Source organism: Solea senegalensis, linkage group LG13 (assembly GCF_019176455.1).
Source record: "Solea senegalensis isolate Sse05_10M linkage group LG13, IFAPA_SoseM_1, whole genome shotgun sequence".
In the NCBI taxonomy this organism is placed as follows: Eukaryota; Metazoa; Chordata; class Actinopteri; order Pleuronectiformes; family Soleidae; genus Solea; species Solea senegalensis.
In genome coordinates, this window is record NC_058033.1 from 22,545,154 (window position 1) to 22,561,989 (window position 16,836).

At 44.5% G+C, this 16,836-nt stretch overlaps 3 protein-coding genes across 3 annotated transcripts; all 3 read left to right on the forward strand.

Moving 5' to 3' along the window:
* Positions 1-345: 345 nt before the first annotated feature.
* Positions 346-2,872, forward strand: dynll2b (dynein, light chain, LC8-type 2b). Its single transcript, XM_044042551.1, has 3 exons — positions 346-449; positions 1,333-1,477; positions 2,252-2,872. The coding sequence occupies exons 2-3, from the start codon at positions 1,346-1,348 to the stop codon at positions 2,387-2,389; spliced, it is 270 nt and encodes an 89-aa protein (XP_043898486.1). The 5' UTR covers positions 346-449; positions 1,333-1,345; the 3' UTR covers positions 2,390-2,872.
* A 1,232-nt stretch (positions 2,873-4,104) lies between these two features.
* heatr6 (HEAT repeat containing 6) lies at positions 4,105-10,890 on the forward strand. The gene is made up of 20 exons (XM_044042883.1): positions 4,105-4,396; positions 4,650-4,757; positions 4,841-4,981; positions 5,063-5,178; positions 5,310-5,424; positions 5,652-5,753; positions 5,857-6,021; positions 6,097-6,326; positions 6,426-6,600; positions 6,678-6,884; positions 7,111-7,210; positions 7,289-7,680; positions 7,758-7,880; positions 8,012-8,098; positions 8,205-8,339; positions 8,416-8,538; positions 8,614-8,738; positions 8,851-8,947; positions 9,387-9,591; positions 9,675-10,890. The coding sequence occupies exons 1-20, from the start codon at positions 4,115-4,117 to the stop codon at positions 10,217-10,219; spliced, it is 3,573 nt and encodes a 1,190-aa protein (XP_043898818.1). The 5' UTR covers positions 4,105-4,114; the 3' UTR covers positions 10,220-10,890.
* A 123-nt stretch (positions 10,891-11,013) lies between these two features.
* ddx52 (DEAD (Asp-Glu-Ala-Asp) box polypeptide 52) lies at positions 11,014-16,262 on the forward strand. The gene is made up of 15 exons (XM_044043087.1): positions 11,014-11,148; positions 11,370-11,631; positions 11,939-12,057; positions 12,148-12,333; positions 12,434-12,577; positions 13,994-14,105; positions 14,191-14,263; positions 14,344-14,547; positions 14,637-14,727; positions 14,801-14,923; positions 15,018-15,168; positions 15,479-15,554; positions 15,641-15,712; positions 15,806-16,042; positions 16,145-16,262. The coding sequence occupies exons 1-15, from the start codon at positions 11,062-11,064 to the stop codon at positions 16,179-16,181; spliced, it is 1,974 nt and encodes a 657-aa protein (XP_043899022.1). The 5' UTR covers positions 11,014-11,061; the 3' UTR covers positions 16,182-16,262.
* The last annotated feature ends 574 nt before the right edge of the window (positions 16,263-16,836 follow it).

Consider the following 16,836-nt stretch of genomic DNA (forward strand, 5'->3'; position numbering starts at 1 on the left):
GTTTAGTGCAATGACAAATCAGACCGGAAACAGTCTGCAAACATGATTTACATCAGGTGCACAGTTGACAAATAATGGCGTTTTTCGTGTTTCAGGCTCTTCAGATATCGCGAACAAAGCACAATGAGTCAATCCGATCACTGCGATCGATTACACCCACTGACACTGAGAGGAGGGAGGGGCCGAGTGTGTGTGTGTGTGTGTGTGTGTGTGGTTAAAACGGTGCATTCTGGGTGGAAATAAGATGCAGTGAATTGTCCGCGAGTAAAAAACGCAGTTAGCAGAGTAGAAGCGATTTTACAGCCAATCAGCGACGCGCTGGCATCTCAAGGAGGCGTGGCATCGTCGCACGCGCCCCGCGCATACATTAAAGAAAAGCTGTGCCACCGCAACGCACTCAACTAACTAACCGCGAGGAAGCTGTGTAAACTGTGACGTCCGCAGCGAAGGTAAGACACACTCACACTCTTTTCACTGAGCAAACGAGACGTTTGTGATCAAATGAGCTGTTAGCTCTCTCTGTGTGTGTGTGTGTGTGTGTGTGTGTGTGTGTGTGTGTGTGTGTGTGTGTGTGTGTGTGTGTGTGTGTGTGTGTGTGTGTGTGTGTACTGATGCTAATGTCGCTGAGCCTCATGTGTTTGTTCGGATGCTCTCTCTGTAAATCTGTGTATCTCTGTGTAAATGTGTGTAAAAGTCTCTTCCTGGCGTTTTTATTTTATTTCGTGTGTTTATATGTAGTATCAAATAAGTATGGGACGACATTAACAGGCAATAACAGAATTATCCTGACTAAAATACTTGTTTTGTGATATTATCACGATAATTGTTGTGAAATGTCGATGGGCATCTGTCAACATGTTAGTGACATTACTAACCTAACCAGGTTATTAACTAACTAACCTATAAAGAATGATGTTTTTTCTTTTCACAAAAAATACTGATGGCGTTAAAAAAATGAATTTAAATGGAATAAGAAGAATCCTAAAGATAATGAGGACCTGGCTCCCCCTTGTGGCGTGTCAAAAATAAATCACTAGGACTGTATTTTCTTTCTCTTTTGTGAGCCAAAATGTGAGAAATGATTGAATGAATTTGTCAGACAGCAAGTTCAGGTTATTATTGTCCCAAATATAGAAATCAATCAGTGTTGGTGATTTGTTTTCCACATTCTGTCCCAATGTTCCTAATGTTTTTACTTGTTAATGCAGATAATCACAGATGTCACTTTGTGGACTTGTGTCACTGCTTCCACTGAGCTCGCGTGTCTCACTGTTTGCATTATCTGGAGTGATTGATTGATTGATTTCTTTGTTGTTGTTTTTTCTCGTGCAGTTTAAGCGCCATCATGTCCGACAAGAAGGCCGTGATTAAAAATGCAGACATGTCTGATGAGATGCAGCAGGATTCCGTGGACTGTGCCATGCAGGCGATGGAGAAGTACAACATAGAAAAGGACATTGCTGCTTATGTCAAAAAGGTATGATGTCAAATATGATGAGACGAGTCCTTTTCTGTTTTTGAAACTGTGTTTTCACGAGGGGGCGATCATAGTCTCATCAAAAGTCTGTTAAAAGTGCAGGATTTCTCTATGTATTCACAACACGGAGAACAAAGGTCTTAAAGTCTATGTATCGAATGTGGATGGAGCATCTTTCTCCACCATTATCCTGCTGTAAACTCCCCCTTCTTCAGTCAGCTCATTTCCACCCAAGTTTTAAATCATTGATTTAAGCAGCGCCACTGTGAGGAGACATGAAGAAGTGACGCCCGGGCGAGTGGAACTGGGACTGTTTACTTTTAGAGTAACAATTATCTTCATAATCTGTTGATTTATTTTCTCGATTAATCATTTGGTCCATTTTAGGCTTTTAATTTTAGAAAAATGAAAAGCCAAAATAATTCAGTTTTAATGATTTCCATGAAACAATCAGAAATCTTGTTTTAATCATGGGAAAAAAAGCTTCAAACTGATGAATCGATTTATCATTAGTTGACGATACAGTAATTTAGTAATGGATTAATAATCAATTAATTGTTTAAGCTCTACTTTTATAGCGTGTTAAGTTATGAATTAAAATATGGATATTTGCCCTGGCATATTGATTATCATACTGCATGAGGAAGGACAACGACGATCACCAAATTGGTGTTTTGACCCTCTATTTAACGGCAGCTTGCCCTCATGATGCTGGAGGTGTAAAACTCCTCCACTCCCCTGTCTCATATTCTCTCTCGTCCTCTTTTTCTGCAGGAGTTTGATAAGAAGTATAATCCCACATGGCACTGCATTGTTGGGAGGAACTTCGGCAGCTATGTGACACACGAGACAAAGCATTTCATCTACTTCTACCTGGGTCAAGTGGCCATTCTTCTCTTCAAGTCGGGCTGAAACAAACAACTACTTTTAATTCAGCCTTCAACGCTTGTGTGCCATGCTGTACATTTGCTACCACCTCTGTGCAGACATGCCTACCTCCTGTTTCCTGCTTGCTGCAGTCTGTTGTTGTTCACCACCTACAAAACTGCCACCACCACCACTAGGCGGCGCTTTATTCATGCCTGAGCTGCTGATGTTCTGTTGATAGAAAATGCCAGTGTAAAGAAAACTACTTAGGAAGCAGCACTCGGGTTGTAGTCTTTGACCACAAGACAGAGTGACCATGAATCATCGTCTGTGTGCACTGATGCATGGGCCTTGTACATTATTTCATATGAATATGTTGTATAATAACTTATTTTTCAAGAAATTAAAATGAGCAACGGAACATTTTTTGTTGAGATGCCTTTAATTTTCAGCGTCAAATGGAGAGCAAGTGAAAATGCGTTGATTGTTTGCTCACACATAATAAAGACTTCTGTGTTAAGAGTTTAACGTTTTGTACGTGCTTGAACATTTCTGCTGTGAATACTGCTGTAAACCTCTGGAATGTACCTCGCTTTTCTCTTTGGTGATTTTAGTCTCCCCCTCCCCCCCCATCATCATATTAAGCACAAAACTTTGAGTCAGTAAATTGGTTCACAATGTGTTTTTGTGCCTCACGTTTACTTGCATGGAAGTTCATTAAAAGTTCTTAATGCAGGACGCATGAATTCAGACGACAACCGAAAGTATTTCGTAACAGAATGAGATTGGCCTCATTAATCCAGGATAGAGTTCAATATTTTATGTATAGAAGGAAGTGAACTATCCACCACATCTCAACTAAACAGATCCTCTGTTCTAATTATTAAGCTGGACAAGCTAAGCTTTTTCAGCCACACTAGAAATATTATTTTGAAAATGCATTATTTATATTACATATTAACAGTAAGTACACAAAATCAAAGGTAAAAATAAACTTGTGGGTAAAAAAAAAAACCCATAAGAACTTGTGGTCCTCAAAATACCAGACCTTATTAAATAAAATCTAAAAAAATCTAAAATGTTAATTAAGAACACAAAAACTTGCAGGGATGAATTAAAATATAAAAAATAAAATACAGCATTTCGGAATTTATCCAAAGAGATGACAAAGGCAAAAATTTACCAAACAACTGGTGAAAATATACATCTTAAATTGTGAAATAACAGTTCTCATTATTGACCATATGAACTAACAACTAAATGTAAACAGATTCAGCTCCAGTCAAAACCTGCTGTCTGTGAGTGACGCCACTTCAATGTGAGGCCACAGGGGGTCAGTACTGAGCCTGTGATACCTGGGTGTGTCTACTTGAAATTAATTCGAGTAGACTTCACTTCCGGGGGAGGGTTCAGGTTTAAAGTTGAAACTCAAGAATCAGATTTGGACATCCAGGATTAAAGAGTTAACTAATACTCACTCTCAGTGAACATGAAAGAGAAAGTATGATTATAAACAAACGGAAACATTAAAATAAAGACATATTACAAAATAACGAGTGTTTTATCGAATATAATTTCAGTTTCTTTAAACAACAACACTGATTACGAGGACATAGATTGGGTAGAATATTTTAAAATACAAGTCGTTAAAATAGTAGAATTCTTAACATTTTCATTCCCACTCCACACCAGGTGGTGGCGGTAATGAACCAAATCGTTGTTTGTCAACCCCGATAAAACGAAGAAGTAGATCACTTCCGGGGTGCAAACATGGAGGCTGAGAACGAGCTCTCCGCGCCGGGCCTCGGCAGTACCGGCAGTACCGGTGTCCTGGGTGAGGCGGCCCCGTCAGGACGCGCGGGTACGGACGGCTGGCTGCTCGGTTCCCAGTCGGACGCAGAGAAACATTTTTCCCGCTGCGCCGCGAAACTCCGAGCACTGCGCTCGGACTCGACCTGTCGACACCGAGAGGAGCTCAACCGGCTGTTTGACGAGCTGCTGTCGGAAAACTACAGCAAAAGCGTCTTCCCCAGCATCAGCATTCAAGCAGAGGTAACGGACACGCACGTCATCATGTGCACCCGTTCAACGGCTCATTAATATGAGACACGTGGACAAGGAAAAACAAGTAAAAAAAAAACAAGGAAAAAAACAGCCTGATCAAGTTCAGCCTGAGCGACAGTGGAAAAAAAATAAAGAGGATTCAAGTGTTTTTGAACGTGGTATTTTCACGCATATCCATATGTCATTTTTACCCCCAGAGGCATTATGAGAGTGAATTAATGAATGAATTCTTCCTTTTCAGGATGTGTGTACTCTGCTGAAACATGGCAGTAATCTTGTGCCGCTGACTCAGGAACATTTAGTCATCAAACTCTGTCAGCTGATGCATCATCTGCTTAATCAGCTGAAGGTAACTGAGCTCAGCATCTACATCCACCTGATCAAAGACAGTTCTCTGTATCTCTGTATCTGTCACTGGTTCTTCTTCTGCAGGTGATCATGGACGAGCAGACGCTGGATGTATTATTGAAGTACACCACAAGTGCGATGAAGACGTGCAGCACATGGACACACTCTGACGTTCTCATCGCTCTCTCCACAGTCGTGTATGGGAATGGACCTCAGTGTTACCAGGTTGGTGTTTACACATGTTTTAAAAACATTAATGACAACTTTAGAACGTTTGTATTGAGATTTGTTTCCTTCATATTTTAGCACCTTAGTGATTTACTGGCTGAAGACGGAGTGCTGATGTTCTATGGTGACCCAGCTCAGCCAAGTATGGAATTACGCCGCGTTGCTCTCACCTGTATGGCCAACATCTGTCTCAGGTAGGTGTTCCTCCTACACCTGTAAATGATGTAGACGTTGTGGAGACCACTGTCAAAATAATCTGTCCATGAATGAAGTTTATTGTCAATTATTATTCTTTAAATTCCTGGTTGTAATTGTCTCTCTCCAGAGTTCCTGGTCAGCCTCCTCTGGATGATCAGTACAGAACTGTGTGTTTCAAAGTCTTCCTTAAAACACTGCAGTCGCCCAAACCTCCCAGCACCGATGAGCTCTTCTACTGCATAGTAAGGACTATTATGGGATGTAACAACAATTGTAGTGACAAACAATGCCTTTGCTCGTAGCTGACTCGTATCATCTGCTCCTGTGTCCTCTGCTGCTGCTGCTGCTGCTGCTGTTGTGTCCTCTGCTGCTGCTCCTGCGTCCTCTGCTGTTGCTCTTGTGTCATCTGCTGCTGCTGTGTCCTCTACTGCTCCTGTGTCCTCTACTGCTCCTGTGTCCTCTGCTGCAGGTGCTCCAGGCAGCTCTGAAAGGACTTCAGTATTGTCTCTCAGGTGGGAAGTGGAAATATGGTGAAGGGGAGGAGCTTGGATCAGTTTTGGCCACACTTAAGGTCAAAACCTTGCCGCACTTTTTTTTTTTAATCCAGGAACAAAAGCTATGTGCCAGAGTTTTCCTGTGGTAATAAAGTGGAGATGTGTTGATGTTTTCTGCAGAGACTTATGTTCCACGGAGCTCCAGGTGTGAGTGTGGATTGGCCGGCTGTGCTTTACCCAACTCCTCTTCCTCAGTATGAGGGTCTGGCTGCATTTAAACCTGCTGAGACACCAAAACCCTCTGAACCACCAATGGATGCTGTCCTGTTGGGCAAAACCTCCGGGGTAAGACAAACCTCTCCAAAGGATCATCTCATAGATTAGATTCATTCATTCTGAACATGTTCCATATCTCCCAAGAATAAAAAGAGGAAACCCAGAGGAAGGGGGAAGAAGAAGAGCACTGAGCTCAGCAGACGAGATGGAGACGACGATGACAGAGAGGCTGTGTCTGCACCTCAGAAAGGAGGCGTGGGAGAGGGAGAGTTTCTGGCTAAACCGTCTGAGCCATCGTTTTACCCGTCCTGGAAGAGAAACAATTCTGATTCCGAGTTTTCTGACCCTGAGGGTAACGCACAGAGCAAATTAAGGTACAGAGCGATGTTCTCTCGCCATTGTCTCATGTTTTTCTTGTTACTGTGAGCTGGTGGTTTTCTTGGCCGTTCATGTCATGTTTTTTCCTCCGTCAGATTTTTTCTTGGTCGTGTGCGTGAGAGAGCTCTGCACTCGTTGCTCGGGGTGGTGAAATGTGTGGAGAAGCGGACGCTGTACGGGTACTGGTCTTCCTTCATCCCTGACGCTCCTGTCGGTGGACCGCCGCCTCTCACTCTGCTCACAATTGTACTGAAGGATTCGTCACCAAAGGTCCGGGCTCACTCGTGTTCTGCTGTAGTTTTCCTCGACAAACTTTGACTGTTACGACATCTGTCTCTCTCTCTCAGGTACGTGCATGTGCACTTCAGGTGTTGTCGGCCATTTTGGATGGCTCTCGTCAGTTCCTGGCTGCGGCTGAAGATACGACGTCTCCTCGTACGTCTTACACACCGTTCTCCCTCTTGCTGGCCACTGCCATCAGAGAACTGCACCGTGCTCTGACCCTGGCTCTGCTGGCTGAGACTGCTCCTCAGACACTCGTTCAGGTTATTAAGGTAAAACCTCTTTTTTCCTGACTGTAAATAACAAGTGTCAGTGATCCAAGCACAGACGTGTGGACGAGGATGATGTTTAAATCAGATGGAACCATTTAAACGGTAGTTTGATGTTAAAAGTTTCCTGTGTTGCATTTTACAAACAAAATGACCCTGATGCTGATTTTACATCCATGAGAACTTTGACACTAATTTATACAACGGTTTATTATCTTCTGTCTGTCAGTGTCTGGCGTTTCTGGTGGCTAACGCTCCGTACCACCGCCTCAGACCCGGTCTGCTCAGCTCGCTCTGCAAACAGATCCGTCCCTTTGTGCGCCACAGAGGTCTGTTTGTGTTTATGTTTGTCCTGAAATAAAAGGTCATTCGACGACGAGTTAAAACGAGATGTTTTCGTCTTTCAGACGTGAACGTGCGTGTGTCGGTCCTGACACTTTACGGGTCTCTGTTGACGACTCAGGCTCCGCTCCCTGAAGTGCAGCTCATCCTCCAGCAGCCGGACAGTGGCAGCAGCTCTGGCTCCTTCACACCGCAGGACTCCGCCCTCAGCTGGAGACAAAGACATGGAGAGACTTCACCCTCTCAAACACCGGTGCGCTCAGAGCGCAGCTCGCACACGCCCTCCCCACGGGTTCCTTGCACGCCGGGGGAGAAGGACAATTCATCGCTGTGGCTGCTGCAGGTTTGTGTCTCACTGGTGACTCAGCCCAGAGAGGACCAATCAGACAGCGAGGGGTGGGGAACAGGAGCCGGGGCTGTGTTGGAGCCTCCCCCTGTACGGCTGGAGGCACTGCAGGTGAGAGACGGTGGATGGGGAGTAAAACAAACACGCGGTGAAGCGTGGTCTAAGCGTTGTGCCTCTGTTTTCTTCAGGTCTTGTCCAGTCTTGTGCGCGGCTACTTCTCTCTAACACAAGCGTGTTTGTGTGAGATCAAGCAGCTGAGCATACGCTGCCTCAGAGAGCCTGACCCAGCCATGCAGCTGCACGGAGCCATGGTCAGAACATGGTTTATTTCACCGACATTCGTCCTAACAGTGATTTGTGTCCTTTATTCCTCAGATGCATTATAATGTTGTGGGAACAGAAAATGATGATGCTGATATTTATCTTTTGGCCTTTTGTGTAGTTACTGGAGGTGTTTGGGACGGGAATCATCCAGCAGTACAAACCAGAGAACAACGTGCCCGAGAGCTCACGGGTGCCACTGGGACAAGTACGTAACTGTCTTTACACGGTCTGCACTTATTACAGTAAGTCCTCCTCCAGTAATTGTTATTTTGACGACCGGCTCATATTGTGTGTGTGTGTGTGTGTTGCAGGTGGTTCAGTTGTGGTCAGAAGTACTGAGCGGTCCACTGAACGCAGCGATGCAGAGTGAACAACATCCCAAACTACAGGCCAGTGTGTGTGACACGCTGTCTGCCATCCTGCCTCAGGCCTTCACTCAGCTGCCCGTGAGTCTCATATTCACTTCTGTGTCTGAACTTCCTCAGAGCTGTGTGTGTGACGCACAGTGTCACGTTTTTTTAGGAAAAGACGCAGCTGATGTGTGTGACCGTGCTGCTGGGTCTGACCTACAGTGAAAACTATCTGGTGAAGATGGCAGCGGTCAGAGCTCTGGGAACGTACATCCTGTTTCCCTGTCTCAGAGAGGTGAGGACAACACGAGCACAAGTCTGTTCACATTCACGTCCACATGAGACTACAGAGGCTGTGATGTCGTTACAGGATGTGATGTTCGTGGCAGACACCGCCAACGCCATCCTCGCCGCCCTAAGTGATGGAAGCACTAACGTCCGTGCCAAGGCGGCCTGGTCTTTGGGAAACCTCGCAGACGTACTTATCATCAATATGTAAGAATCCCACGTGTGTTTCTGAAAAGCACATCATGATGATCTGAGTCTGGATCAAATAACAGTCCAGTGTGAGGGGTTTAAATGTGTAAATGTACTTCCTGTCTGCCAGGGAAACTCTCGGTGTTACTTTTCACGAGGAGTTATCGGACATGCTGCTGCTGAAGATGTTACACGCAGCAACTCGAGCAGCAGGCGACAGAGACAAGGTGAGAGCATTCACACCAACATGACGACAAGAAGATTCTGTTGTTTTTGAAGCTTCATGACGTCATGTGTAAAATCTAAACTTAAACAAAGGCCTGTGACATTTAAACGTTGTCAAATTGCAGATGAAAATGCAGATGAAGCTCATCGACTCTGTGTTTCTCACTCGGTGACTCATTTTTTACATCACAAATGATGGAAGCGAAGGAAAAGCACGAGAGCTGCGTGACGGTTTCATACAATTGTATATGGAGTGGATTCTACTGCTAAAAATGCATTCTCATTCATGTGATCATCTGCGTCTCTCTCAGTCTCTCGTTCCCTCCATTATATTTAATGTCTCTGGTTACAGTGAAAATAAAAGTGTGAACGCTCTTCACCATTTATATGACAATGATACGTTTTCATTCCTCTGACCCTGAAACTGCGTCTCCTCCTCAGGTGAAAGCGAATGCCGTGCGAGTTCTCGGGAACCTGCTCCATTTCCTGCGTGAGAGTCAGCTGACGCGCTCTGCTTTCCAACACCCGGTGGAAGACGCAGTCCGTGCTCTTGTAAAAACGGTCTTATCAGAGTCCACGATGAAGGTCCGGTGGAACGCCTGTTACGCCCTGGGAAATGCTTTCAGAAACCCCGCCCTGCCGCTCAGTACGTTTGTTCACTTTGTTTCCTTAGCTCTGTGAGCGCTGCCGACCACAGTCACACACAATCTTTTCTTTTCTTTGTTCCAGACTCCGCCCTGTGGTCCAGTGACGTGTTCTCTGCCCTCTGCCACGTTGTCACTTCCTGCAAAAACTTCAAGGTCCGAATCAAATCAGCTGCTGCCCTGGCGGTCCCCGCCCACCGGGGATGCTACGGGGACACAAAGCGATTCGGCTACGTGTGGCGTTCCCTCACCACGGCACTCCAGAACAGCGAGGACACCAATGACTTCTTAGAGTACCGCTACAGTGCCAGCCTTCGACACGCACTCTCCAACGCTCTCCTGCACCTGCTCAGCATCAGCCAGGCTCAGGACGCCATCGGGCTCGCGGCGTCGCTGCTCAGCGACGAGGGGACGAGCATCAAAGTGCATTTGATAAAATATCTCAGAGAGGAGGAGGAGGAGGGTGGAGGAGGTGGAGAGGCAGAGAGCAACACTTTAAACCCTCAGCACAGAATCAAGCACCTGAGACTGAGTCTGAGCAGACTGAAGACGTTAGAGGCTGAGGAGGGAGATAAAGAGGCAGTCGTCAGTTTTATGGAAGATTTACTGAAGACATGTGAAGATGCGTAATGTGATTATGTCATAAACTGATTTTTATCACTTAGAAGTATATATGTATTATATTTATGTAGAAAAACGTCATTCAGAGAAATCTAATTTTGACAATGTGAACTGAATTATATTTAACCCACTACAAATTTAAATCTTTATTATATATGAACATGCTTTATTGCACTTAGTGCAAACATAGTTATTTTTCTGTGATTCAATCTGTGTTTGAACGTCGAGCCATAATTCATGTGTGTTTGTGTGTGTGTGATAATGTACAAGGACATTGTTCTCATTATCACACTGTAAATGGAATCAAATAGTGAGTGGATCATAAATCACACAATCAGAACAGCGATGTGACGTCACACTGATGTGTACTGGACTGACGGTAGTCACACTTCTACATCATTCACGTTTGCTCTCTTGCATCATGATGCTGCCGCCGCTGCTGCTGCTCCTCTGGACTTGACCTGAATGCACATTATATTTCACGTGTTCCTTATTTAGTCAGAATCTCAATGAGCCCAAGATATCTTTTTTTTATAATAAAAGATAATTGAGACCAAAAATGAAAAACAGGAGTTGACTTAACTATGTTCTGTCAATAAATGATCTTGGACGTTCTGTTTTATGTTCGTATATAACACTTAAGTAACAAACATTTTTAATAAAAAGTGCAATTCACAATATATTTAATAAGAAAAAGTTTCTTGTTTAAGTTTCTGTTATTTTTTCAACAAGTTACCCAGATGTGCCTGGTGCGGCAGTAAGGGGGCGATATAGTCTATTACTGCTATGATTGGCGATGCTGATTGATTAGTAATGCCTGGCTCGTCTGTGAGGACCACGCTGGAGCACAAATGGACGCTTTCGACTTGTTTCGTAAACTCGGAGCCGGAGCTAAGTTTGACCTGAAGAGGTTTGGACGCGACGCCGCTCGGTTTAAGGTAAACATAACATTAATTAAACTTGAATTAACTATGATTTTAGCAGCAGCAGCAGCGTGAGCCTGATCCTCTGCTCCATTTGTTTTGGCTAGCACATGTTTGTACTAGCATGGAATTCGCTGTTCCCGCGGTTGTTTGGGACATTTTGGACATTTTGGACATGATAGAAGGTGAGGGGACACAGATGAGACACATTCACGACTCCTGCTTCATTTTTGTAGATTATCAGGACTCACGGAGGGGAAGCGTCCTCAGATCCTCTCTCCTCAATCGATTACTTCGGTACAAGAGCGGCCAATGGAGCCCAGAGCAGGAGCAGTGGACTGGATGAGAAAGAGGAAGGAGTAGGAAGAGTAGACGAGGATGAGGAGGGAAGTGATGGTGATGAATCTGGTGCAGGAGTCAAACGGAAGCGAGTCCTTGAAGAGAGTGGAGCGAGGACAAAGAAGAAAAAGAAAAACACCAAAGGAAACCAGGTGAACGGTAAGAGTGGACAATGATTCAGTGTCACAGTAAAGATCAAAGAAAAACATTGGACACTCTACATTAACTGTAGATGTGAGTGTGAATGTTTGTGTCTCTGATGGACTCCTGACCTGTACGCGGTGTGACCTCGACATTTCGTTGTATAATGACAATAAATATTTTAATAATAATGACTCTACAAAACATTCAGAGATCTAAAATCTCCCACCAAGGACGCTCAGTTTGTGATAGTGTCGGTACACTCTGTCTTGATGTGGTCGTTCATCTCTTAACCCCCCTGCTGTGTTTTGTGAACGTTTAAAAGATGCGGGTGGAAGTGGAATCACCTGGACGTCCTCACTGGACAGAAAGATCCAGAACCTGCCAAGCGACGAGAAGGAGAAAAACTCTGTGAAGAGGCTGAAGCATCTTCATCAGCAGAAGGTGCTCACTGTGACGTAGACAAACACACAGTCACGGGTTTTTCATTTGTTCACCGAGCCTCATGTTCTGCTTCTTCATACGCGATCACAGGTGAATCGTATTCGCTCTCAACACCGCATCAACGTCCACGGCTCTGACGTTCCTGACCCGCTGTGTACATTTGAGGAGCTGCAGTCTGAGTATCGCCTCAACCCGCGCATCCTTCAGAATCTCACAGACGCAGGATTGACTTCACCGACACCGATACAGATGCAGGCGGTACCGCTCATGATGCACGTGAGTACTGAAGTTCACGTGATTAGTAAACCACACACACACACACACACAGAGAGTCTGTGGGTCTGTTATGGATTCACTGTGATCATCTCGGCCACAGAACCGTGAGCTCCTGGCCTGCGCTCCCACTGGATCCGGAAAAACTTTGGCTTTCTGTCTCCCACTGCTCGCTCACCTGCAGCAGCCGTCAAACCTGGGCTTCAGAGCCGTGATCATCTCCCCGACCAGGGAACTGGCCAGCCAGGTACACACACACACACACACACACATTGCATGTATATTGGGGAAACGGGTGTATTTTATGGCACATTGGCGTGACCTGAAACTGTATTTTTTTTAAAGGTGACATGGAATGCTCATATCGCACATACATGTTAGTTATGGAGGTCTATTAACTACTTAACTTGTTAACTAATTAACTTGTTTTCTTGGTCAAAATCCTCCTCGTCGCTGCAAACGAGCAGATCGAAATATCTCCTCACTGAGGTCTTAACAGAAGACGCAAAAGTGGCGTCGCGTCTTCACTTTTTATTCCGCGTTTAGACAAGAGTTTTCGGGAGGAAATCTGCGTGCATACAGTGATGCAAAAGTGTGTGGATTTGTGTGGACAAAGTTAGCCCACCATCGACTAGATCTCCCAAGTCTCGTCCAAAGCCGTCTGGCTTGCCTCCGACGAATTGGTGCATCCAAAATTTCAGAGAGGTAAGATCCTTCTCTGTTCAGTAATATTATCTGTACATATCCTGTACATTTGGTGGAAAGACTGCTGTACGTTTATTAGAGCTGCCAGAGCAGCTTGAAGGTCCGTCCAGTGGAAATAATCCAACATGCTTGTTTATTTCCCTGCACTGGCGCATGTATGTGACAAATACATACGCGACGTGAGCAGATCTGAGCGGAGTTTTGCATCTTGGCAGTGTAGACGGAGACGCTACGCCAAGAGGGAGGGTGGTTTCAGATTTTTGCGTTTTTAAGCCCTAAAAACGCCGTCGCCGTCTAAACGAAAAGCATTTCGGATAAAATATTTTGTCGTTTTTACCCGCAAGCGTCCTCGTGTGAATGGGGCCTGAAGCTCTCGTTTCAGACCAAAATCACACCCCCAGAACGCAGATTGGGTTGATTGGCCAGCCAACGAGAGCTTTCCCACTGTCCTGTGATTGGCCAGGTACCTGCAAGTGACGTAATTAGTCAGCTTTCAGATACGCACGGTGGATGCTCTGCAACGAGAGTAGTTCTTCTGCGGTTGAATGTACGCAGCTGGATGTGCCCGGACTAGTGCCCGCACCAGGAGGAGATATAAAGACACATGACTGAGGCCTCTGTGATGAGAGACTTGCAGCTGACACCGTCCTCAGTCGTTTAGGTTTGTGCTTAGGAATGAGTTTTTCCTCTTATAATGGCTGAGTTCCATTTAGCTTCCACAGTTTGACGGAAGTGAAGGAAGTGAACAGAGACATCTTTTATGTTCTCCTTCAGTAGCATCTGCTGTTTTGAGATGATGGAACATCCAGACACTGAAGTGTTGTCAGAACCACAGACACTGATTCTGTCAATCAAGGAATTCTATTCCAGCGTCAAAATGACAAAAACTTGTGAATGATTTGTTAACAGTTTACAGAGTGGTGTGTGTTTTCAGCTTGTTTTCTAACTTGTGTTTTAGACGTACAGAGAGCTGCTGCGTCTGTCAGAGGGAGTCGGCTTCAGAGTTCACATCATCGACAAAGCTTCACTGGCAGCCAAGAAATATGGACCACAGTCAAACAGAAAATATGGTAAGTAAAAAAAAAAAGTGCAGAAGAGGTAACTTTGATTGTTCTTCCTCGTTTTTTCCTTCACACGCTGTGTGTATGTGCTCAGACGTCCTCGTCAGCACACCCAACAGACTCGTCTTCCTCCTGAAGCAGGATCCTCCAGCTCTGGACCTCAGCAGGTGACCTCTCATCAGCCTGCTCACAGCTCTGTGTGTGTGTGTATTAAATGTGACATGGTTGTTGTTGTGCTGCTGTTCAGTGTGGAGTGGCTGGTGGTCGATGAGTCTGACAAGCTGTTTGAAGACGGTAAGTCGGGTTTCAGGGAGCAGCTGGCGACCGTGTTTCTCGCCTGCTCCAACCCAAAGGTGCGCAGGGCTTTTTTCAGCGCCACCTGCACAGCAGACGTGGACCAGTGGTGCCGCCTGAACCTCGACAACCTGGTGTCGGTCAACATCGGACACAGGTACACGTCTCCCTGTCACTCTCAACTTACTATGATGTGTGTGGCTTTGTTTCCACATTCTAAAAATCAATGTTTCATCATCGTGTCAGAAATACAGCGGTGGAGACGGTGGAACAGGAGCTGCTGTTTGTTGGTACAGAGAACGGCAAACTGGTGGCCATGAGGGACATCATTAAGAAGGTATGGACACATTTGAACTGCTGCTTGTTCATCTGTTTGTTCACTTGCTAAAGGATAAAGGTCTTTGTTTCAGGGTTTTCTGCCTCCCATGCTGGTGTTTGTTCAGTCTAAAGAGCGAGCGCGGGAGCTTTTCCATGAGCTGGTGTACGAAGGCATTAATGTAGAAGTGATCCACGCAGACCGCACACAGCAGCAGGTAACACAGCGGCACACAGACGCCGCTCGCTGTCCTCTCTCTCGCTCTCACGCCGTTGGTTGATCCTCCTCCTGTGTGGCTCTCGTGTTTTCAGAGAGACAACGTCGTCAGCAGTTTCCGCTCGGGTAAGATTTGGGTGCTGATCTGCACGGCTCTACTTGCCAGAGGAATCGACTTCAAAGGAGTCAACATCGTACTCAACTACGACTTCCCCACCAGTGCTGTGGAATACATCCACCGGATCGGTCAGTTCTAACTCTCAGACTCCACCCAGGTTGCGTTCATGTGTATACAGCAGCAGCTCAGAGTGGGCGGGCACACAAGCTGAAAAACTGGCTTTTATGAGCAGGAGGATTGACTTCTGAAACGTTGTTTAGGCTCGTCTTTGTGTTTTCAGCTGTCTCGCTGGTGTCTTCTTACTGCTATGTTGAGAAATGGAGAGTCATGTGGAGCTGAATCAGTATTATGTGAACTCATTTGACAATGGTTTGAATTTTTTTTGCACAAATCACTGTTGGTAGTGATTTATTATATTATTATTTTACTGTTCCTCAGGTCGCACAGGTAGAGCTGGACATCAGGGGAAAGCCGTTACCTTCTTCACAGAAAATGACAAACCACTGCTGCGCAGGTTACACGAAAACTCACAAAATAAAAGAACGTTTTCTACAACTTTTTTAGTTTTACACTCACTCTTTATTATTCTCTCTGTAACAGCATTGCAAATGTCATAAAACAAGCAGGCTGCCCTGTACCTGATTACATGGTCGGCTTCAAGAAGACACACAGGTATAGATGATATTTAAGTTGTTTCTGCACATTTCTGTTGTGAATTTGATTAGTTTCAGTTTCATGTGCTCGTGTGTATTTGCTTGTGTTCAGTAAAGAGAAACACAGACTCGAGAAGAAACCTCCCAAGAGAAACACCATTTGCACAACACCTCGCTTCTTGATGAAGAAGAAGGGGGAAAAAGTACCGGCACTGAAAAGACAGAGGCAGACAGACGGAGAAACGGAGTCAAAACAGCAGGGATTGAAGAAAAGAAATAAAAGGCCAAAAGAAAAGGGAACAGAAAAACAGAGGAAGGCTTCACTGAAGACGGGAGCAAAGTTAAAAATGTGAGTTAAAAAAACCATCATGTATTCATGCAGAATTATGAAATAATTGTCCTGTTTTTCAACAATAACTTTGAACACATCTTTCTTTTCTTTCTTTACTAGGAGAGGAGGGAAGAACAAGAAGACACAGGCAGAGTAAAGAAGACTGATGTGAAAATAGATGTGGACGTTTTTCCACATTTGTGCTTTGTATTATCAGAGTATAAAATAAACACTTTTTTATATATATATATATATGTGTGTGTGTGTGTGTGTGTATAAATGTTCTCTATATATTTATTACATTGACCGAACATGTTAACACACATTCTTATCAATCAAAATGACATAAGTGGTTATATCAAAGCAAGAAACACCCAATTCTAACTGAACAAGAAAACAGCCTGAAAAATCTAATGGAGTTAATGGTTCAATTACATAACAGCATAAACACACAATAACATGTCTTCATACCTTTAAAGTGACACATTCAGCTCATTGTGGACGATGTTACTGCACATTTGAATTGGAAAAATAATGGAAATCCTCACATTTTAGACTTAATTGTACAAAGAGTGTTCTCTAAACATGAATAGGTTGTGTTCAGCACATCTCTGACTACTATCATACTGTAAATCAGACATTTTTACTGTACAGTGAGATATCAAGTTCAAAAAAGCAAAAGTTTCATCAACTTTGAGGTGTGATTAAAAAACTAAATTTTTCATAAGTTGTAGACTAGAAATGGGAAATTCCTAACAAACTTTACAAAGCGATGAAATCCAAGGTAGAAAATACAGCTAAAATCTGTCTAC